We start from the raw sequence: 25,486 nt of genomic DNA on the forward strand, positions 1-25,486 counted from the left end.
CAGCCAGCAATTCCTAACTAAGATCCTGACCCCTTGGGTGCTGAAGAGAATGAGGATAAACAAAGAGGAAGCACCCAGCATCTTGCATCAACCTGCTAAGCCTCCACTGGTGAACAAGGTCTTAACTTCAAATAGTCCTGAATCTGGAGAACATAAAATTCACTGTATAGGACCACACAGGGCTCTTTTTTTTTATGATTTAATACACTTCTTCAAATATCTTAACCATTTCAGTGGATTTAAATCACCAGGAAGCCAACAAAAGAGATTCGTTTTTAACCTCCCTATCTAGGTGCTAGCTGTATCCTGGATAATAAGTTCTCTGGCTTTGCATGAGATACACAGTATAACCAATTTGAGCATTTCAAAGAGACTGGGTCTGTCATTAGCTCTCAGGGACAGGAATCAATTTATATTACATCATGATTGAAATCCACGGAAGTACAGAGAGATCAAGAATCATCTGTAATAAAAAGAAATGTTGGAGTAATTTAAATTGTCGGAAATGTACTCTGAGGACTAATGTGACTTACTACCTCCACACGGGGTTTCAGTAAGCCCCTCACCTTGATTGGAAATCAAAGATCCATACTCACAGGTTTTTAAAGAGGAGATTTTAAAGCCAATTTCCAAAAAGAAGAATTTTTTTTCAACTTTATGTCATACAGTTTCAAGGACTGCCTGCTGTCCCACATCTGAAGATCACGTAAGCAGCTATGGCACAATTCAAAAGACTGCCACAGACCTGCTCTCATGGAATAAGATTTCTTGGGATTCACTGCACAGTGAACAAAGCACATGTATTTAGGACAGCAATAAGACTGAAAAGAGAAGACTACTCTGTCTCTTCCTCTCCACTTCGTATAGCTCAATCAGGCAGCTGGCTCATAAACCGCTACAGAACTCACTGAAGTGCCGAGACTTGCTTCTGGCCCTGATCCAAGGGCAACAGATAGCATAAAAGATGCAATGCAGTATTTTAGACTAATGCTCTCTTCGTAATCATCTGCGAGGCTAGGTAAGCATGGGAGGATCCATACACCTTACCAGCTACCACACAAGCACACTCATCCCTCAGTCTAGGCTGATAGTACACTTATTAGACATTTACATGGTGAATACCAATGACTTGGTCCTCAAATTACACTGTCACCTTTTGAATATGATTAAGGCTTCATAACACTGAAAAAGTAATCTGGCAAAACACTTGACCACCTCCATTCATTTGGAAACTGGACTAATACTCCCATCTGGTGTCCATCTCCACCTCTTTTTACTTCTCCATCTCAAAAAAACATCTGTAATGAAAGCAAAAACCATTATGGAGGAGCTTGCATCCATGTTCAGTATGCAAGACTGTAATGGAAGCACACTTAAACTTCTGAGATTCAGCCATCTTTGAAGACAGAGGGCTTCCAATTTTGGAAGAAGAAAGGCTAATTACTAAGTCAATGAAATTCAATTGCTGTTAGGCTTCACTATGACAATAATGCTTTTTAATCATGTTTGAAGATGTACATCATGATGTAAGAAACATGAGATGAAACATTTTAACTTCAAAACAGTAGTGATTTTTTTTACAAAAATGCAGAATTTTCCTCATGTCTAAAGCAGGTACTTCATACTCTTCCAGAGTTATTTACGTTACTTTTAAAACTAGTGTATTTACTTGATTTTGTTTTCAAGTTTGTACCACACAAGTAGATCTGTATTACTCAAATTTAATATATTGCAGCATTGCCTCTCCTCTGCAGTAAAGTAAAAGCAGAAGCTGCAAATAAATTAACTTTCTCCAGGGCAGGGAACACTCCTCAGAGGCTGCTTACCCCTCATCTCACTCTTGCGATCCCAATTCTCCCCTTCCTCGACATTCTGATGTCAGTCACAGATTATTCATTTACTTACACAGAGCAAGGAGAGAGAACATAATGTCCTAGAACAACTGTTTGGGAGACACCACTGCCGTTAGTTTTTCATCAATACCTTTTTATTCTCAGCAAAGATCTTCTTGGAAATGTTTTACATGTTGCAGCTATTTTGTTTCCCTCACTCTGGTCACTTCCTGTTGAGCAGAGGGATATGAGTGCACTCGCTTTACCTCTGCTCATTAGTTCTCAGCACATTTTATTCAGCAGGTTCTTTTTCAACTCTTGCATTTTGTTTACATTTTAGGAACCTGTTTGTCCTTAAAATATCTTAATTTGAAAGAAAATCTACCATACTAAATAAGACGGAAATCTTAAGCCAAGTACAGATGCTAAAATACCCATCCAAATGATTCTGTTACTGCCTCCCTGAAAAATGTGGTGATCTGCCACAATTTTGGCTGGAGAGAAATCATTAATACAGTACTGGTCTGACCTGGTGAACTGCAGCTTCGTTTCAGCATACACAGACAACGGCATAATTGGAAACTAAAGCACATGAATGCCAGAAACCAACAGCTGTTTTAGTATTATTACTGCAACATCCATATTATCTGCCCAGTTCCAGCCCCCACCTACTATTTTAGACCATTCCTTTATTTTGTTTGAAGAACACTATCAAACACCTTCCAATTTATATGGTTTTCTTTTCCCACCAGCAGACTGGAAGGTTTAACACCTCTTGGCTTGTTCCTGCTGACGCAAGAAAAGTGTCATTAATCTTTACTAAATCTAGATGCCAGAAGTAGAATGGAATTAACTCACTAAAAGGGGAATGAGAACACTTTTTGGTGAGGGTCAAACAGAGGTACCATTTCGGTTTTAAGTGAGGCTGTAGAGAAGCCCTGAAGACAGGAGGTTAGTAGAAAGCATGATGAACTAATACCTCTCACTATGTGATAACTTATCCTTCCCCAGCCATGAGAACTTTGAGCTCTCTCTCTCTCTGATCCACATCTTGAGTACAGAGTGGACTTTTATTCTGTTAAACTTGCAGAGATCCAGGGGTAAGGTCAACACACAATTCTTTTTATTTCTGCTGTATCTGAAAATCTTCAGCTGAAAGATAAAAGCTGCACACCTGCAGCATCCCCCATCCCCACCATCCATCAGCGCTCTGATAACCTGTAGTGGGCTGACCCAATCTTTTCAGTGCTCCTGGGAGCTTTGGACACCTTTCCAAGTCACTCTTGAGCATCACCTTTTGCAAGTAGGTGCTGAGGGAAGGGAAGGACCTGGGCAGGGGTTCCCAGAGGAGTTTCGTGCTCCCACAACATCCCCAAACCCTGACTTCCAGCCCTAACATGAGATGTGGGTCAAACAGATGGATGTTCTTGGCCCGTCTGATCTGAAGATCTGATCTGAAAGATACCTTTTGGAAAGCTTTAAACATATTATGAACAAGCATACGTTATCAAACTAATCTCCACAATGCACTGTCAATGTAATTTTTGTTTATTGCCATAATAATAGTAACAGGACCCACTGAAGGAGGCAACTTTTCCATCTTTATCCTTAGAAAAGCAAAACTAAGTTGAAAGCTGAAAAAGGCAGGAAGAGAAGTGATAACAGTCAGATGGGAAGAGTTTTGTTTACTTCCCTTAATCACCTAGCACATCCATAGGCTAGAAAGACAGTACTTGCAGCCAAAAATAGATTTTTAGCTTGCTTCTACAAGATCATCTCTCATCTGCTGTTGAATTTGAGCATGTAATCCACATTTACCTCAGATAATCACTTGTTAGATGTCTGGAATTACTGAAAATGGAGAACGCCTTAAGCTACATAAACTCCCACACGGCAAGAAAAATCATGTTTTTTTGCAAGGAGCTTCTGCATGCGTTCAGGAGAAATGGAAGACAGACCAACAAAGTGCCTGATAGATGATTGCTGTGCGAAGCCACATCAAAGGCCAAGGAACAGATAGGAAGAACAACACTGAGCACAGATTAATGCAAATTAACAACATTTGAATGAAAAATCTGGGAGAAATAAGGGAGAGCATCCAGTGGCCTTTTGAAACTACATTAGCAGGAAGAACTACATTACCAGGCAGCTACCAATACCATGGCTTGCAGCAGCAATTTATTAAGAAGTAACAATAGGTATAAATAAGAGTGGGCTTAAAGCTGAAACGAAGAAGAAAAAAGCCCCACAGTTCAGAGGTAGTGAACTAATGCTCTTAGTCATATGCTTTTTTTTTTGCCTTCTTCGTGCAGCATTACAATCCACCTTCCTAGTACGGCAGCAACTAGCAGGCGTGTTGAAAATGACTCTCATTCAGCACATCATGTTTAGAACTATTTATTGATCTGACAGCATTGGTAGACTGGTTTGGCAAAGGTTAGTTAGGAAGCAAAGTGTAGTCTCTAGATTACCAACTTCAGCAAAACAAAGCTGGAACTTGAATTTGTGCTCTTGGAAAACTGGTCAACATGCTTCTGTTGCTCCAAGCTGAACCTTAATACCACTTCAGATATTATCAGTCATCACTTTGATTAAGGAATTATTTTTCTTATGAGGTTGTTATAGATGTGCAGAAAATAGCTTTGATTACAGTCACAAGCTTTGGTCTGGATGTTGCTCTTACTTATGATCTGCTGCCTGGAGTATTCAGTTACACCCTCTGAAGTCTAAAGTACCCGCAGATGTACAGTGAGGAACATGTAAGAGCAAATTAGTCCACTGTGTTTCTGTGCAGCTAACTAAAACATTTCCCACAAAAACAGGGATTTTTTGAACATACTTATGGAAATTCTGCATCTCACTAGATTCCCAAAACATCTGATCTTAAATATTTAACGCGTTTTTCTCACACCTGACTGTGCTTCAAAAGGTGATGCACACACAGTTAACCCATAGCTACTGAAAATGTTCTTTTACTCTTGTTCCTAGGAACAAAGCTGAAATTATTAACAAGTTAAGCTTTTTACACTTGGAACAGTTCTTCCTCTTCTCTTTCATTCACAAAGCACTTACGGCAGAGCCTCAGCTATTCAACCAATACACTCAATATAAATATCATTGCTGTTAACATTAATACCCATCTACACAATGCAACAATATGAAGACAGACTACTTGAAAGTCTTTCCTGAATGTTAACTTCATATTTAGCCAGGCCTACATGCCATTCTTTATCTCCTTTCATCACTGTTTTACCCAATAGGAAAATTATTTTTCCTGCAGGTTTTTGCAAGGATACGTTAATGTATCTAATTTTATATTTTAATAGAACTCCCCAAGACAGTAGGCCTGCTATGTATCAGTAATTGCTACTAAAATGGGTGTAAATATTCTTGATCAAATTATAAGTGCAAATAATTTTTTAATTAGACTGCTGGAAACTTGCAGTAACCAGATAACAATTATACTAGTTGTTAGATGTATCAAGTTTATCAATTTATCTCTGTGCTTCTGTTTTCATGTTAATGCAGAGCAAACATACATGGTGTTGGCGCATACATATGATCACTTACTAACACACCGAGGCTGAACTTGGCACTGCCTTTGCGCCAAGACTGCTGTTTAGACCAAACCATCAGCTATAACATTCCATTTCTACAGCCAGGGAAACTGCACTGGACACTGTGACAGGCTGTCTCCATTGTATTTATGCTTCCTGTGCTGTTTATACTTCTTCAAGGAGTAACTTGGTCGCAGAAACTGTGCTGGAAGGAAGTGAAAATAGTTTCAACTGCTATATACAACTTTAGGATGATTAGCGAGAGGAGGTTTCCAGCACTACTAGGTAAGGAAGCCAGAAGGGTGGGAGAGTCACTGGAAGAGCTTGGAGCTTCAGAGAGCAGAACCTTTCCACAGAAAAAATGAGTCCATCTATATCTCTGCACTGACTTTACTGGTCAAAGCCCATTTTATTTTTCCTTGGAGACCACCTCCTGACAAGTGCATTTTCATTCCCCTCACCTTGAAAAACATTGGTGTAGTTTTTTCATAATATGATACTTTTCTGTCTTTCTCACAGGCATTCTGTAAACAGCGAAAGAGCTTACCACGCAACTGAAACGACCGTACGACCAGGAGCATCACACCTGGGTTAGCAAGCACTGAAATGGATGGGCCAATACATCTCCCTTGGAAAACTGGAAAACCTTGCATATCTCTTTTGCTCATATTTGGGCTCCGAAAACCCTACTCACAACCTACCAAATGTGAGCAAGGAAAGACAACCTGAGCCGCTGGAAGGCAACTGAGAGCCTACAGCTGAGATGTCCTCTGCTGTTCACCACAGTAAGAGGCACTCCTGGGACAAGGAATGTGAAGAGTGATGCCTCCTGAAATGAAACAGCCTTCAGAAATGACTGTAAAAGGGCTACAGTGCAGCACTCCTCATCCTTCTGAAGTTACCAATCCACTGTCTGGTTATGTGGAATAAAGGGCTGCGATAGCTCTCTACATACCAACGCACAGCAGAAAACAGTTATTATATTATTACTGCTTTGTAAATCTTTCAATTGCAGTTTTGTCAGTGCTTTAAGGTAGGTATGGCACAGCTTCATAAGTAAACAACATGGGGCAAAACACCCAGCCTGCTGAAGCTAATTGGTAAAAGAATTACTTAATGAGGTAGTTTTTTAAATTCATAAAAATTAATACACTGATTCAGTAGTCTCTCCTGTGAAATATGAGCAACCTTAAGGCAAGAAACTGCTTCAGGATAGCTGTACACAGGCAATGATTGACTACCCTAGAAAGAAATGTCTACGTTCTGGAAGAGTTTACCCTATATTTAAGTTAAGGTAAAATTCTCCAAGCAGAAGAGAATCAATTGAAAGGATAATGTCATTTTGTCACAAATGTTATTCCTTTCTTGGAGTCAATAGAAGTTTCCAGAACTACATCGATGTACATCTACAACCTTTGGGATATTCATATGCTAACCAGAAAAACAGTGTGTGCACAATGACTGTGCTCAATTAAAATTCATTGTCATTAGGCAAATTCTATTTTGTGGCCAATTTTTCACTTCTATTGAAGAATTATATCTCCTTAAATGGCAAGAACATATAATTTAACAAAGTGTTTTGAAACAGTGTAATAGCTACATAAATAATCTTCCATATGCTATGAAAGGGAAATACTACTACTGTTTACCCAGTGATAGAGTCATAACTCATTTATTCAGTAAATAACCATAACAAAAGCAATAACAGTTTAGATTGTCAGTAAATGCCACCTCTTACCATTCACTTAAAAAAGCAGACTTATTAAGAACTATCAATGATTCTTCACTGGTATTTTTAAAGAATATGATTAAGTTGCCTCTTAGCCAACCTTACCAACAATTCCCCCTTAAAATATAATTATATATATTTGCATTGGGATTCTGCATACACACAATAATCATAGAATTCACTCAACTGCAACATATATTCATCTAAAAGAAACACAAAAAATTGATAAATGATCCACTGATAATGTACTTGCTAATTCTGTTTTTCAGACTGGCTATTGTAAGCATTTTAAGACACTGAGAGGTATAATTAGTTGTAGGAACAACTAACGACTAATTACAAGTACAGGAAAAAAAAATTGAAAGCATTACTGTAATTAGGCTCATTTGGTTCACTTGGAGAGGAAAAATCCATAGTATTCTGGATGATTTTCTTGACATTACTAGAGTTAGGAAACAAAGTCACAACTTATAGTTTATTTAAAAAGGAAAGAAATTTTATAGCATTCTTTACATGAAGGTCAACTACTCTCAACTAACGTTCCAATGTACTGTGCTTTCTAGAAACAGATTCTTCTTCATTTCCACTTAATGCTATACATAATTGAAAGGACAAGAGATGCTAATTTGATCTTCCTAAATGTCACACACTGAAGAGCAAAGGAGAGCTAAAGCAGGTACACGTCTGATGTGTAGACCTTTTCAAGAACCTACATTAATCAGCATCAGGAGATTTCCAAGTATTTAGTTTCACAGGTCTTGCAATCAATGAAACATTTAGTCTCCAACAACTGGCTTGTTATACCTCATTACAGCACAGAAAAGTTAAAAACAAATCTTAATGATCTGGACACAATCAGGAGCACTGGCTGACCATCACTGCACAAACCCAGAGCTAAATCTTTACCAAAAGGTCATTATAGCTATCAGGGTCATCATCCAAATTACTAACAATTTCCTTTTTTTTTTAAAGAATTTGTTCATCTCTGTATTTCTGTTTGTGAAAATGCTGCAATGGCATTTTAGATCTAACTTCTATCTTAAACCTTATCAGTAGGCAATCTTATGAGAGAAGTGCATGCTCAGATTCACTGAAAAAGGGAAACTGTAATACTGACTCGAGGGATTTAAATATGAAGCTGTTAAAAGCAATTTCAGATGTCTCAGAGAAGATAGCACTAATATCTTCTGAAAACCTAAGGATATGGCAGAGCTAGTCTGAAGTCATGCTAGCAAACCCGGGTAAAACTATTCCCTTCCTAACAGATATGCCTGACTCCTTCAGGCTTTGCAAAGTTTGCAAAGAGTCGGTTAGGAAAAGGGGTTCCCCAATATTTAATGCCTGGCCTGCCCCTATCTGACCTGCATTGGATGGCAAAACAGTGACAGCCCGCAGACAAAAGCCACCCCCCTACTCGAGAGAAGTAAATGCCTGCAGCCCCTTTAACAAAGGGAAAAGCAGCTGCTACTCCAGCCCCCCAGCCTGAGAAAACTAGTGGAGCTACCTTTAGCAGAGCCAAAAAGCAGCCAGTGGGCTTATTTTAGATGGCTCACAAACAACAAACAAGGGGATTTATTGGCTACCTTCCCACTTGGCAAATCTAGATGCTGCCCAGGACAATCCATCCTGGTGAGCCTCCCAAATTTTGAGAAGCACCCCTTATTCTAAAAACCCCACTTAATCTGCGTGCATGGGTAGCCACCGATGCCCACGGAAGGGAGAATAAAATAAATACATGGTGGATTGTTCCTTCTTTTTAAAACTTCTGTCTTGTTTTGGACAGAGTTTTCTTTTTCTTTCTTTTTATCACGAAAAAAACCCTTGATGACCTACCATGGAGCCACATCGACCGAGGACATGTCCTAACACGCCCTGCTATAACCTCTGCCACCCAAGATGGGCTGAGACCTTTTTCCACAACTGTTGATTTTGTCTTTGTGTTTAATATGATTACTGTGGCTATTTTTGCTACGCCTGTATTAAGATTTTTCCCACAACTGTTGATTTTGTGTTTGTGCTTAATACGGTTAATGTGGCTACTTTCACTATACTTGTATTACAGATTTTGAGGTTTCCCTAAGTTGAATATTTCCTTTCATAAGGAAGTTGCATATTTCTCTGTCAATATTCTCTGTTAATAGTCTCTGTTAATGCTATTATTGCTCCTCAGGAAGAGAGGCATGGACCAACTGATTTCGACTATGAGCAAGAAAGTGGTGGCGAAGGATACTCTTGAGGATGTCACCATCACACAGTTTTGTGAGTTCTGTCCTTGGGATCCAAAGGTGGATCCAAAGGTGTGGTGATTTCTTTCCTTTTCCCTTCTCTCTCTTTCTGTCTCCCTCCTGTTATCTTACAGTGTGCGTGTCGGATCGGATCCAATTGACCTTAGTTGTGTCCAGGGATCAGATTGTGCTCTGAATAGGTTGGGATTTGTTCCTGTAACTTTGGGAAGCCGCACCCCTATGTCTCGGCTTTGCACCCGAGTATTTCGGTCTGTTTATGTTTGCCGGAGCCAGTTAAATATTGCTTTTGATTTTCGCCTTGAGGGTGACCTTGTTGGCCTCTGGATCGCCATAAAGATCAACGACCGCCCCCTCAGTCAGGCCTGGATGCGAGCGTGTGGCTCGTGGGTCCGAGGCGTGACACATGTTTATGCCACTGCCTCTTCACACCAGTCAGGTAGTATCTCTTCTCTAAAAAGAAGAGACACCACGGAACTTCCCCGCAACCCTTTAATCCTAAACTATAAAAGACTGAAATATCGTATTAGGTAATTTATTTGGTGCCATTTTTCACCAGAGACTGGCATTTAATTATTCCAGTAGACATCCACAGTTCACCTGCATTGGTCAGCTACAGCACCACACAGTTAAAAGACTAGTGGTGCTCTGAGAACCCTATCCCAATATATTTTACAAGCATACACAAGACTGAGCAACTCCTCACTCAAGATGGGGATTATTTTATGGGAATGGTCTAAGAGAGGGCTCCTGTGTCTGTAACTAGCTGCTGTTTCTACCAATTCATGTGTGGGCTGTCATTCTCTGTTCATTAGGAATGATAGCTGTCCTGAATGTACAAAAATTTGCTGCTGTATCCTGTCAGGAACATCTCTCATTGTGATTGATGCATGCAATGAGGAGCAAAGAGACTGTTGGATAGGGAACAAATAAATATATCTTAGTGCCAAGACCTGCCAGCTCAAAATGTTCTCAAACACAGCACCCAGACAGCAGAGCACCCATTCAGCCAGAGGGCTCAGGGCTACGGCTCATTTCAAGTATTGCCTGAACTTGATTGCTACAAACCCAACCATCAAAGGAAGCCATTTCATGCAAGGTCTCTGTTCAAGCAGGAGGAGACAGTGCAACGTAGACTACTAGTTTTTCTGCATCTTTGGGAGCTCTTAAAGCTAAGACCTCACACAGCAACAAGTTCAAATTCCTCCTAATTAACAGCTCTTAAGAGAACATTTGCAGCGCAAGAACTTTGTGCAGAAGCAAAGGATGACAATAAGGCCTTATGCAAAAACAAAAGGGAAAAAGCTTTCCTTCTCTGCTGCTGGGTAACATAACATATTTTATTCTTACAAGCAAACTTATTATTTCTTCCAACATAAAAACAGGTTTAAAACAATTTACAGCTCTTAACCATACTACCTGCAGCGATACATGAAAGCAAACAAAAGAAGCCTGCTGGATGTTTCCTTAGAGCTGACTCGATCACATGCTGCTGCAGGTGATGGGCTCCTGCCAAGCATCATTGCACTGTGAAAGAACTGGTTTTATCAGGCAGACTTTCAAACGGGCATTTATATTCATTGGACAACTCTCAGTATTAGTACAGGGGAGCATGTACCCTCTCTGCATCGGTACAGTTGAGACACTGGGAGGTATTTAGGCATTACTCATGGTGGTTTTATTAGTTACAATTAAAGCTTTTGGGCCAGATCTTCAGCTGGCATAAACTCAGCACAGCTCTATTTAAATTAAAGGAATCATGCTAATTTACACCAAATAATGATCTGTACTGAAGTCTCTAAGGATTATATACTTGATACATCAGTTATTTTACCTAATTAAACTAGCTGAGAGTGTTTCTTAGGAAATGAGCCATCTATGATATTTATTCATTGAAGAGCTCAGACTGTTAGGCAGTACTCACATCTTTCTTTCCTTCTTTTTTATTAAATATATCTCATCACAGTTTTGGAGTTACGTTATCTAATCTTCCCATAAAAAGTGTGCATGGCAAAATACTTTTTGCCTAAGCACTGACTGTTTAATGCTCATTTTTGTATTTTTTGCACACCGAAAGCTCTCATGGCTTTGAAGAAAATTTTAGGGAATTAAAACATGGTTGATGAACTCTTTTGCATTCTCATGTCGTAATTATTGTGTAGCTAAAGCTCATATTTTCTAACGTGCCAAACTATTACAGCTGTAAAACCCCGACCATTGTGTTGTCCCCAAAAAGCCTTGTTCTGCTCAGTTTTACCTTTCCAAGACCTATGATTTTGTGTGTATTCATTAAGACACACAGCACATCCGGTGTAGTATCTTTGTTTTGTATATTCCAAAGGGTAAAGCACTATAACCAAGAAACTTAGTAACAACTTTTATTGGCAGAGGGGCCAGGATTTTGCTAGAATTTCAGTAGTACTGCACTGATTTTGGTTGTTCTGTAATAAATTTAACAGTTTTGTCACATAATTTGCTTACTTAGACTACAGGCACAGAATCCCCACCAAAACAGTATTTTGTATATACTATTAAGTTTGAAGTAATCCGGAAACCAGCATTTTTCTCAATGTGATTCACAACTGCGTTATGATGAACAGAATTGCCATTAACACAAGCAGAGAATTCACATCTCTTACCTTTTATTTCTGTCTTCTATCTGCAGGATGTAGACCATGTCATCGGTAGCATGAAGCTTGGAACTGCTGTCTCCCCATTTCAGCTTCAGGCTTTGAGGACCTGCTGCAGCACACTCTAACCGAGGAGGTAAAGGTGGTAATGGCCTGGTTTTTGCTTCAATGAAGTGGCTAAATGGTCCAGCTCCAATTTCATTGACAGCCTGGATCCTGATCCTAAAATGAACAATAAAAAGGCAAATGTTAAATCAAGTGCCTTCATGAGGTTCTTTATGAACCTCAAGAAAGTCTCAAGAAAGGAAACAGCTTTCTGGACCCGACTGCTCCACCGCTAACACTGTGCCTGCTCTTAGCTACCAGTGCTGTGGCAAATGAAAAGCTCTGTAAACATAGCAAGTATTATCATCCAGTTCATAGTGCAAGAGTTGCAGGGAAGATACCAAGAAATGCTGTAAGGCAGAGGCGAGGAGATTTGCCTAAGCAATCTCAGAACCCAACGGCAGTCCCTTTAACCACATGGACAACAGCAGAGACACAAGTGAACCCTGGAAAACATGCAGGGTGCAACTATGAAAAAATAAAATGCAGATGTGTGTTGCAGATTTCAAACAAGAGCATGAACTAATTCAGGTGAAATCATTAAGTGGAAGCATTGGTGTGACTACTGTGAAAGCCGCTTCCACTTTGGTAAATATCTCTAAAGACCAAAGAACAGTATTATTTCATTGTGTGCAGCATCTCACAAAACATACTACTTAAACATGAAATTCTACTGGAAAGAGCTAACTAAGAAGATTCAATCTACAAACCCTGTACACATCTTAAACTGTGGAAATATTAACCATCAGTCAACTGTCTATTAGACCGAATAGAAGTTGGACTCGAGTCACTCTCACAAGATGCACAAAAGCTCTTGAGCCATCTGAATCACATTAAAGGACATTCAGAAGAAGAGAAAAGCAGATCACTCACCTAGTTTTAAGAAAGACCAATAAAGTCTTCTAAACTCTATTTCTTTCTTAAGATAATGACTTGGCTCCTGTTTTGCCACTCTCACTTATGTGTCTGCACCTTAGTTTAACAATTTGCACAGTGAGAATCTGCTTACAGGAATGAGTGAAGAGCAGCAGTGTTTTACTACGGTAACATCAACAGCAACATCATAACAAAGAAGTGAAATATGCATTTCGAAAGAGCTTTCAGAACATTAGATTTGAGAACTTTAGATATGAGATTCTTTGTAAACAGAAAATACTGGTACAGATGAGCCTGAAAGGTTTCAAAAGCTTGTTAAATCAAAATGAAAATAAAAGAAAACAGGATGGGCAAACTAATCAAGTTTTCAGATAGATCAGCCTAGTTTAGATAGCTGGACAGATGCCATTTACTTTGGAAATCCTGTGCGCAGCAGCCTAGTATTTTCTCATGGGAAAAGACTCTCTACAAGAATTGCTGCTGCTTCTCACAACTATCAGCCACCAAGAAGCTGAAAATCTCTGGGGCAGATGGTTGGGACAAAAGGGAGAAGAGCAGAATCTAAAATACCCCTACGACTGCCTGCTTCACAGAAAGCAGAAAATAAACAGAACTGTCTTTGGCTGGCATAGCTACTTATTATCATTTAAGTACATAAAGTGATGTAAGTTCATGTAAACAACATCTGAAAAATTACTTTGCTTTGAACAGCAAGTTTTCATCTTTATCATTAGAAAATAATTAGGTAGAGTTAAAGGGAACAAGAAATACCCTCCAGAGAACAATTCTACCAAACTCCCCAAAAAACTGCTTTCTGCAATTTCAAGAACACGAAGAGTTAAAATATCAATAAACATATTGCAAAATAATAGAGCCTTATCTACTGATGATGCAGCTAAAGTAACTGTACGTTAAGAATTCACCATGTTTCATAGTCACTTGTAAATATGCGTTTAACCTGTTGCTTATTGGCCTAGCCATTAAAAGCAGTAAAGTACTGCTTGGTGTGAAGCTACATTTTCCTTTCAACCTTCCTTTCAGTTTCAGGAAACACATCCTGAACACCTTAAACAACACCTAATACAATGATTTCATCCTCTTCGTCCAAAATTGTGGATGGCAGGAAGAAAGTCTTAGTGGGAGCCTCCCCTGCAACTGCTGCACACAAGCATTTGACATAAAAAGAACAGAAGGTGTTTCTAGTATATTAAGAAGCATAATTAATATAGACACTGATTTTATTTGACACTATGCCATTGGTTTGCTTCAGATCTATAAGTCATTACATTAATATTTAATGGTCTTTCCACATAGTGGTGGGAGAGCATATTAGCTCCAGCGCTTTCTTGTGTCCCCTCCTCAGCCTGGGACACTCTGAGCTCCTCCAGCTGCATGGCACAGTGACAGTGGGCAAGATCACTTCCACAATTAAGTGGAAACCAATTACCATTTACAAAACTAATACTGGGGAAAATCAACTTCTGATTAACATCTTCATTTTTGCCTAATTGTAGTACGTAGACAGGTACAAATATTTGCAATAAAAACACTTCCTGAATTCAACTTTTTCACTAATGGTTGCTAAATTAAAACACCCCAAACACCACTTGGGAAAGATGGTTTTAAAATTTGACAATCACAATTTGAAAGTAAGTTTTTTTAAAATGCCAAGAATATCGAGGAACAGCACCTAATTCTGCAGACTCTGGACCATCAACATTTGTATTCATTCTCACATTTTCCCACTGCATCTTTTAAACATTTAGAAAAAAATCAGACTAGGCAAATTTAGAAAACATTAAAAGATCTTTTAACAGACTTTCTATCTTGATCCAGGAAAACAAACACATTAAACAAGATGCTATTTTCAGTTTGGTCACAAAATCCTTTGTATAATGTTCCAAACTGAAAAATGACTTTTGAATTAATCTCAAAGACTGACATGAGAAGAGTTTGATTCGCTAGTTCCCATAAGTGGAATGCAACTAGTTCTAGTACACCCGCCTGATGAAACCTGTGGGAGTTTAAATGCGATGGACATGAAAAAGGGAGGAGATACAGCATGCTCCACCATCATCATCATCATCATCCTGAATGTAACGGACAGTCACCACACACAGCCTCCAGAACAAGCCAGTCCATGAATCCCCACCCAGGCTGCACTCTTCTAAGGCTGGAGCAAGAATTCGTTTTACACTTTGAAGCATAAATTTTTGGTTTATAACCCACTTAAGCACTGCTACCTTGATCATCCACGTGCAACCTTCTCTCTTCATCTTGGAAGATCTTTCCTCGATACAGTTTAGAAACTTAAACCATCTAGAATTTTTATTTCTACACCAAATTAAAATTAATTGTTGCTATTAAAATTTAATAAGGCTACTATGCATTGCTTCAAACTATGCAACCCCAAAGGAAAATGAGCATTCTTAAAAACTGGAAGTTGTTTTGTAGTGAAGTATCACAACAGCACAGCACAATTAACTATGGAAAGCATTGAGCAAAGCTTGGGAACAGTGTGTGCCAGAAAACTGGTATTTCTATTACAGTTGAATACTTATTTATTGTTGATTCTTTATTAACTCAGTTCCATCACTCAGTTTCACAGGAAACCAGTCCACAAGTATTATTACCCTATAATCAGAGCTTCCAGAGCTTCAGAACTATGTCAATAAAACGGAAAACCTGCAGAACTCTCAAACACATTTCTGCAGCTGCTCACCAGCAATGATGTTGTCATGGTGCTTTTGTGAGGCATCTGCTTTTTGCAACAGGAGTGCTGATCTGTGTCTGACGTTGAAAAAGTCCTCCTGAAATCAGCCCTTCACTGGCCATTAGCTGCATGCCCCAGTTCCTCCCACACTGAATGTATTTTGGGATGCAAATCCTTCTTGTGGCATGCTGGCTGGGTTTACTACTAAGACAAAGAATTTGTCAAACTTGTCAGCTTTGCCTCCCTGTGCAAAGAGTCTGGAGCTTTCTCAGTGTATATTTGAGCTGCTCGTGCATGGCTGTTTCCACTCAGCAGCTGGACGCAGCAGAGCAACACCAAACCTAAGCTTACAAGCCCAATGGGGTGGACACAGACATTGTTAATCACACCACTACTCAAAACAACGCTCCTTTCACCTACAGAAAAGCTCTTTATCACAGAGTAGGGATAGGATGAGGGGTAACGGTTTTAAGCTGAAAGAGGGTAGATTTAGATTAGATATTAGATATTTTTTACTGTGAGGGTGGCGAGGCACTGGAACAGCTTGCCCAGAGAAGTCATGGAAAGCCCATCCCTGGAAGTGTTCCAGAATCAGCTGGATGGAGCGTCGGGCAGCCTGATCCAGTGGAAGGTATCCGTCCCCGCCCATGGCAGGGGGGTTGGAACTGGATGATCTTTAAGGTCCCTTCCAAGCCAATGCCTTCTATGATTCTATGACTTCCAATTTTGGACTTAGTGGGTTCATAACAACCAAGATTTGCCTACAGTTTCAGGGTTGCTACAAAAATATTGACAGTGAAATTTCCTTTGCAGATTTACTTCAAATTCTGCTGAAACTTTGGCAAGAGAGTTCAGAGCCTTAAACACAGTAGTGTTTCACTTTTTTAGTTTAGGAAAAACAAGACATTCACTGCTTTTAAACACAGCAGGGAATAAACACAAGGGAGAGAGAATAGCTAATGGAGTTAAACAAAGCTGACACAAAAAGAAAAACCATCAGTGGAAAATTTAAAGAATGATATCTGTGATGTTCTGAAATACACTCTTGATTAAAACAGGAAAGGAAAAAAAAACCCAAACCTTCTAGCAATTTGTTAAATGTTTCTTATGGATACATCTATTAGGGCACAGATGTTCCTTGATAAAAGATAGGTGTATATAAGCTTGAAGAAGAAATATCAGTGAATGAGTTCACAAGTGATAGCAAAACCACTTTGACACACCTACTTTTATTAGCAGAAAAATACCTCAAACTATATATAAGGTGCTTTTGCAACTCAACTGCCCTGACAGGTATGAGATGCAAGATTCGGGAGTTTCTTTCTCTTGTTTTGTTAAAGGAAAGAGCTTTCATTTATTTCTACTGTTGATTAGTCATCCACTGGTTTGTGCTCCTCACAATTTTTTTTTTGTAAGAACTTGGTTTCAAAACAATACTTAGAACAGTTGCAGTTAATGCTTATGCTTTAGCCTTTTCATTTCAGTCAAAGACCAGCAGACTTCTTGACCAAAAATATGCGATTTAATATGGTGCTTTTTACAAAATAATGAAATAATAATGCAAAAAAATATAATTCATTATAATCTCAGCATAACACCATTTCTCAAGGCAGCAGGAATAAGAGCTTTATGGACTAGACTGCAGCATGACTGAAAAGTAGCGTCCTACCCATCCTTTCATTTCACAGCTCCATTTTCAGGCTTTGGAGACAAGGACGCTACTCTAAAGGAAGCTTCCAAAGAAGCTGTCTTCTAAGGAAGCTGTAAACAACCATGAACCATCTTAAAAAAAAAAAGAAACCGAAGAATGCAGACTTCAGTGAAGAATTTCGATGGTCCATTCTGGCTGTTTTGACTGCATTGGTCAAAACTCTCATTTTGCGTTGGCTGTTTCGACTCAATTGAACATATGAAGAAAAATTAGAGAATGTAAGACTGCTCAAAGATGACGCAGTTCCACAGCTGGGTAGCCAGTCAATAGGCAAACTCTTAAATTTCTTATTAGTTTTATTAGGTTTTTGACTAGTCTTTGGTCATCTGGGTTCCCTGGTCTGGCTTCAAGGTCACATGGGCACCAGGTGTTCAAGCAAGGTAGATAGTGAGAAGCATGAGAGAATGTGGAGAAGGAGGTGGCATGACACCAGGAACCCAATTTAGTTCAAAACATTGTGCAGCTTTACTCAAATGCAGTATTTTTACCAACACCTTAGACCAGTAAGTCTGCTAGGAGAGGTGATCCTATCCTCTTTTATCACTTCCTTTCTCTCTACTCCCTTACAAGGTAAAAAATACAATTAGTTTTCAAGATCACTGGTTTTCCCAGTTTAGGAGGGTGTGATAGCACTTTGCTGGCACAAAGGAGGGGACAACACAAGGAAGGAAGAGCCTTCCTTTGACAACAACACTAGCTTCAACTGGCCACAAAACTAGCATCTTCAATAAACAGAAGACAAGAAAAAGCTTATACTTCATTACTACCTTTGCCAAAAAGGATGACAGCATTACAAGCCATTCGAGAGAACAATGTTGGAACATTTCCTGGGTTTATACAAGTGATCTGGAACTAAAGTCTTCTGGATCACCAAATTTCTATTTTGTCTTCTTTTTTTTCATATTACCAGGGGGATTTTTTTGTAACAAATCTACATTTCTATTTTTTACTACATGCTTTAAAACCTAGATATTCTAGACAAAGATGAGGAACCATTGTACTAGGCACTATAAGCAATATAAGTTCTGTGCTTTCAATAACTTCTAGTACACATATTTGTATACTTGCTACAAGAAGTTCTCTTTGAGCAAATGATAAAATACGAGAAATAGACTATTCATTTAAACTTTACAAGCATTGTAAGAATTGTGACCCTGAAAACGAACTAAAAAAGAAAAATATTATAGTAGGTCTGTTCCACGTCTAATTTTATGACTGTGCAATCAGATTTCCACTTGTATTAGAAGAGTACTTGAAACAGATGTTGTCACATCATCTGCTGTATTGCTGTTCATTGCTGCATGGAATCACTTTGATTTTCTAAATTAACAATTAGTGAAAAAACATCTAAGCCTGAACACTGTAGTTCATACATGAAATAAAACTTCGGCAGAGTACTTAGAAATTCAGAATCTGAACCAATTGTTCTTAAACTCAGATTATCTTTTACTTAGCCTCCATACGCAAACTATACAAATAAAAGTACATTGGGTGCAAATTGCTATCCCAACAGAAGGATCAATACAGTTAATAATATAAACCCGTGGAATAGTACTGCTAAACATCTGAGAAAACTAGATGTCACATTCGAATTTTAATTATTTCCCATTTTTTAAATTAATTTACCTACCTGCATAACTTTACCTCAGCAGAGCAACTTAAAAAGAAGGAGAGATCAGAGGAATGGGAGAAGGAAGAGGAAAGAGGAGTGGAGCAGTATTTGAATATCAACTACCACAATTAATTTAAAGGAATTACTACAGATTTCTAGGCTCCCTAGCTGGATTTTTACTCATGCCAAGTACCATCAACATTTTCCATGTAAAATTAAGCTATTCGATCTCATCCCAAGTGTTCTGCACCACATAAAAAACCCCCAAAATTTACTCACCGGTATGAGGTTTCTGGAAGCAAATCCTTGATAACGTAACTTGTAACATTTCCTACGGGAATGCTGATGTCACCCAGGTCAATGTTGTATGAAGTAATCTCAGCTCCCTTATTGCATGGTTCTTCCCAGTTCAGTACAAGGCACACAGAGGGTGAGAGCTGATAGGCATCCATGTGCTCATCCTCCAGCACAGAGAGGATAGAGACTGCATCAGGCACAGACGCAGGGATTCTGCAGGTCACCAGGTCACTGTAGGGTCCAGCTCCTGCCTGGTTAATAGCCTGTTTGTCAAAAAAAACACAACGTGTTTGCAGGATGAATATTCTTTCATGTCTATTGAGTTGACAGTAACGAACTGTGCAGCCTGGAGCTGTTTCAAGGATTCTTCCGAGAACATGTATCATTGGCTTATTCTCTAAAGCATGATTCATCCCTCTACCTATACAAGAACAATTAATATATTCCTTTGTTATTCAGGAGTATGTCTCAAATAAATTGGAGAATATTTGTCTTTTCTCTAATAGCTATTTAATCAAACTTAACAGTAACCTTTTTATCAGCAGCAGACTTTTAGTAAGGGAAAATGTTATGGTGGTCATGCTTGTCAGTGACAGGTAACATCATGCAGTTCAGAAAATGGGCTATCCAAAAGTGTTGCACTGCCCTGTATAAAAATCTTAGTATACTGCAGAACGCAACATGAGATTCTTCCTGCAAGTAGAGTCCGTCTAGACTTAAGTGGTATTTGGCTTGCTGAGAGTGACACTGGTTCCTAACTCAGAGACTTAATAGCTCATTTCATGCTAAGAAATTTCTGATATAAGAATATTAGAACTCAGCATGGCATTAAGTCTATAACTTAGCCACAAATCACTAGCAAACCAAAACCAAAGCACATAGCTGAATATTTTCCGCAAGAGAGGAGAGCAACCATTTATCAAGCTTCTCATCTTGATGCACAGATCAAGGATCTCAGTGGAAATCTACTTTCAAAAGCTGGCACACTTCAGCACGTGAATTATGGCTGTTGTCCTTGCAAGCTCAACACTGCACAATTATAGTTTATTTTATCAGTTGATGCTCAGCTACTGGTAAATGCTGTGTATATTGCACTGGAACGGTGTGGGAAGTTACTGACATTATCTCCTCAGAAGTATTATAAGCTTCTGTGCACACAATCACAGAACCATGCAGGCTGGAAGGGATCTTGGGGCACATCTAGTCCAAGCTGCTACTCCAAGCAGCATCAAATACAGACCGGGTTGCTCAGGCTTCTGTCAATTCAGGTCTTGAAAAATACCAAGCAGGGAGATTGTACGGCCCCTATGAACCACTGTTACAATCCTTAATTACCTGCACAGTGATAATGTTTTTCTTGATATTTGATCTTAACATCTGTATTTTAACCTCTGCCTGGAGGAAACCTGGACACAGTATTCCAGGTTCTCATGAATGGCATCCACTTCCCTTGACCTGATAGTTGGGTTCCTCCTGATACAGCCCAGCACAAAGTACCCAGACATCTTAGGATAGCGTATTATGCTACAGCCTGAGCTACAGGAGGTCCCAAAGGTACAGATCTTCAAAAGCAGCTTGTGACATTGGTCAGCACCATCCGCATCTCCTTTGCATTTGGGAAAGTGAGCCCGGAGTCTGCCACGAGATTACAATTAATCAAAAACTCAGTCTTACAATGTTTTCAGTAGGCCTAAGAAGGCAAGGAAAAGACATGTCAAAACTGTTTGATTTCTTATCTATGCTTAACTGTAGTGAGCAACGCATTTCTGCTATGCATAACACGAACACAAAGCCATGTTCTGTTTTTCTAGGAGGAGTTTAGTTCAATTGAAGAAAGAAGCAATAAAATTAGATTTGCCAGCCTTTAAAAAGCCCTTCAAAACAAATCCTGCTCCAGGGACATCTTCTATTTAGTGAAGCACTCCTAGAGCTGTTAAAAGTGAGCCTTGTTTTGTGGTCTGCCAATGATATCATTTGTCTTGCCTCTAAACCAGTGTTTGGCAATCTGCATCTTGCTCCAAGCGACTTATTTTTAGTGGTGCTTTCAACTGCTTTATTGGACAATCTCATCATCAGAACTGACGGGAATTTCATTCTTCTTTCCTTCCTAGATGCTCCCCACCCCCAAATGACACAATCTTTCCCTTCGCAGAAGCCACAATTGTTTTCAAGAATATTCATTACATGAAAAACGCTGAGCAACATTAAAGACAAATTGTCTGCCCTGCAGTTACATATGCCCAATTCCTCAATTCTTTCCTTTTACTGCATTACTGTAGATTGAGATAGCAATAGTGCGTGTTAATTAGAAAGCAGAGTAAATGTAGTTTGGGGAATACTTACTTTTAAAAAGTAAAAGAAAGATATTTCTGTTAAAGCTGCTAACATATAAGAAAAACAGCTCTCCCTTTTGTTTTTTAAAAAAAGACTAAAAGTTCCGATGCTATTTCACTTTCCTTCTTTGTCTGCTACACATACTTTTTTTACCCAGATGAGATCTAGAGGATGAAGCCCGCTAGAAAGTAATGCATGGATCACCGATGGACTTCAATAAAATGTCTTGTTGCTGTCGTGCATTTCATTTGACCTCTGCCTATGGATTAAATTATATTGGCTGTGTTAAAAACTGAGTAGATTTGTGCAACATTTTTGTGGCACATATTTTAAAATGAACACCCACTTGAAATCAAAGATGCTATACAACTGGCTGCTTCCATTTTTAACATTGAAATCTCTTTGATCTCTCTTCAGCTCACCACAGAAGTGGTCTCACGGGCTCCTCCCTGCCCAGCGGATGCTGAATGATTTCCCTCTTGAACAAAAAAGAGGCACTCTCTGGATCATACTTCCAAGCCACTCTCACATACTCTTTCAATTTGCCTTTCCCAACAGTGCCAGTGCAAGGTACACAGCCAGCTATGACCAAGTCTGAAAATACAGTTGAGTGTAGGTAGAGGTGCGGGGCCGAGCTCCGTGGCTGCTGGCCCACTGCTCAAAAGCTACTTTGTTAAAAAATAAATAAAAAAATTCCATGTCCTGTTAAAAAAAAACCCTTATAAGAAGGAAACACTCAACATAAGCATGCTGTCCCTGATCAAAGAAACCACCCTGGGTGGTCCACACATTGCCAGCTGGGTGCTTATGTGAACTTTTGGTTGGATTATTGGTGGTATTCTGCCTTACATACAAATAAATCTTGTGGAAGAGTGTCTTGGGCAAAAATATTTTTACTTCACTCCAATTTACTTTACTTTCATTTATTTTCAGTGGAGACATAGGAGAAAAAGTGCTGTATTTTTATTTTCACATATATACAAAAGAAATATTTTAAATTTTACTTTTTACTGCAAATAATAGGAGAGAAATAGATCAAAGAAAAATAAATCATGTAGAGACACTATGTGAGATCCAATCTTACAAATCAAGAGAAAATGGTAATGGCAGCTACCATCTCCTATATACATTGGAATCTACTCAGCTGGTTTGCTTTACTTGATAAATGAAACAGATGTTGGAGTTTATTATTTAAGCTAGGGGAATCTTCCAAGATCCAGTTGGGAGGTAGATGTTATCTACACCTCTTTACCAAGAAAAATGATTTATTTTTTAAAATGGTCTAAAACATTAGCATTTAGTTTTAACATCAGAGGGCAAAGTGGCTGTTAAAAGCATTATTCACCAAAAAAACCCCATATGATACATGAGAGCAATTTGAGACCTGAAAGTTATACCAACTCCCTTGTTTATCACTTTGTGTTGAGCAGAATCTAAACTCTTCAGTTACATGGCAACAGTCTGCATTATTTAAAATAAACATACATTGCTTCTGATTTAGAGGATACATAACTTCACAGAGGCTAATGATAAAAAAACCCCAACCAAACAGTGTAAAGAAACTGTTCACATTTTAGATAGCAATGCATGCAAAACCTCCCCACTTCCATACCTGTAGCCTACAGCAGTAATGTGCTGCTGCTGACAATTCACTTATTTCAAAACAGGTATCTATGCCGTTATATGCGAGTTGTAGAGATTCCTCATTTTCTCCCCACTCTAACCTGTATTCAGAGATGTCAGCACCAGAACATTCAGGACTCTGTAACACAAATATTTATGCGGTTCAATTCAGAAATAAGCACTTCAGATCTCCATGTTTCACTGGGTACGGAATAAAGTACATCAGGAAAAAAACCCAACCTTTATTTTTAAATTAATACACAATTACTTCAGCAAATGGAAATGCACTGAGTTAGTGTTCCATATTATATTACTCAAGCAGGCCAATTCAGTACAAAAATTACTTGGTAGAAATGCAGAGAAAAGAGAAAGTGTATGCAGCTACTTTGCTTTACAACAGGACGCTCAGGAATAAATTCTCTCTACATTGGCTTGGCAGAAGCATACCCGCAGAGAACACAAAAAAGCATCAATCTAGCCTAGGCTACTCGAGTGATCAAAACACAGCTCGGGAAGAGCTAGCCTTCAAGCCTGAACGAGGTACTCATGTTACTGAGAAAAGAACGACCTCTGCAATGGTGGTCATGGGCGATTTTCAGTCAAAGTCACCCATCAAGCTAATGGTTCCAGGATGGGACATGGCAGTGTGGATCTGGGTATGTTAACATCCACAAAAAGACTCCTACAGGATCCAGATGTCCTCAGCAATCCGTTTATGATCCCAAAGCCCTAAGGGAACGTGGAATGAATACCCGAATTTTCTGGAGATGGCCTAGTGCAGGCATAACAGCACAGCTCTCAGAACAAAATAGTTTGTGTTTTTAACAGAACTACCTAGAACTGTACCGAAACTGCTCCATGTGCAGAAGTACGGTCTAGGATATGACCAAGACTCTGTGATAACAGCATGGAATGCATCATTTCCAGTAAAAAGATCCAGAGCACTGCTGCATGTCACAAGGACCACCCCGCACATGGGCTTCTCCAGTTCTGTCTCCGAGCTTACAGCACCTTTAGTAGGGGCATTCATAACTGCCAAGCCAGTGTTCTAAAACTAAGTAAAATGCAGAGTAGGCACAGCAGCGTGCTCTCTAGTCCAGTCTCCAGTCCTCCGCTGTTTTTCCTTCGTATTCTAACAGCCAAAAAAATGATAGACTTTTTAAGAAAACATAACCACTGCAAACCACATTCCTCCTTCCACAGCTTCATTTTTAGCTAGAATAAACAAATATAACCTGCATATAAATACAGAGACTACCAGAAACACTGCTGTATTCACTCTCAGTTGGGGAGAGCAAACGGCTGTCTATACAGTCATTTAAAAGGTAACATTTAGAAGTTTAGTGCAACTTCTAGCGTGGTGTCACAAAACGTTGCAAGAAATATTAATGAATACCTCCAAGGCACACGTTTCATTATAAAATTCAACTCAGATTATATTTGTACTGAGATATGTAGGTAGCACAATCAATTTATTTGAGCATCTCATGAACGTTAATAACTTCTTTCTCAACAGGGGCATCCTTTTGGGGAGAGACCTGACAGATACAGGGCTAGAATGGCTACAGGGTTTTCAAAGCAATTCTGTTGACAGAATATAGCCCCACTGCTCCATATCACAGTGTTATTTCTGACAACATTCTTTCCTTTCTGCCTTAATTACACATCATCTTTTTTTTTTTTTTTGCAATGACATCAATCAACTCCTCAGCATTTCAGCTAAGGCTTGTTTTAAGAGTCCAGTCTCTAAGATCCTGGAGAACAGAGAAGGAACACACACAAACTAAAATAAAAGTAAATATTTGGGGAAGAGACAAACAATTTTTTGAGAAAAGAAAAACTACATCGTAAGCATTCGTGCTGAGTTAATTTCATATCAGAGGCTCCAGCTTGAGCCCAACATCAAATATTTGCCTTCACAATTCCATCCCACGACACTCTGACATGCTAAAAGCCTGCAGAGAACACTTCCACCCGACCAGTGCTCTATCATCTGACGCCAGTGTAGGAGGTCTCAGGTCTGAATCCTCGTCCAAATGACTCGTGATCAATTTTATGAAATTCTTCAAAGAGAAAAGTAGAAAAGATGATTTTCTAGCACAGAAGAGTTTCTGTATAGAGTTTTCTTGCACAAAAAAAGTTCCGAAACAATGAGCAGCTCTCAATCTAGCTTTCAAGTTTTGTGATGCCCATATCAGTTTGGATAAGCGAGACAGAAATTAAA

At 39.1% G+C, this 25,486-nt stretch overlaps 1 protein-coding gene across 2 annotated transcripts in view; it reads right to left on the reverse strand.

Moving 5' to 3' along the window:
* Window positions 1-25,486, reverse strand: part of FNDC3B (fibronectin type III domain containing 3B) — a 198,013-nt gene that overhangs the window by 15,215 nt on the left and 157,312 nt on the right. For both annotated transcript variants that reach the window (XM_054074615.1, XM_054074617.1), the window contains exons 21-23: window positions 23,252-23,401; window positions 19,288-19,568; window positions 12,001-12,213 (exon numbers count right to left, since the gene is read on the reverse strand). In XM_054074615.1, coding sequence (XP_053930590.1) covers window positions 12,001-12,213; window positions 19,288-19,568; window positions 23,252-23,401 — 644 coding nt within the window. The remainder of the gene's footprint in view (window positions 1-12,000; window positions 12,214-19,287; window positions 19,569-23,251; window positions 23,402-25,486) is intronic.

The sequence above is a fragment of the Cuculus canorus genome, chromosome 9, assembly GCF_017976375.1.
Source record: "Cuculus canorus isolate bCucCan1 chromosome 9, bCucCan1.pri, whole genome shotgun sequence".
NCBI lineage: Eukaryota > Metazoa > Chordata > Aves > Cuculiformes > Cuculidae > Cuculus > Cuculus canorus.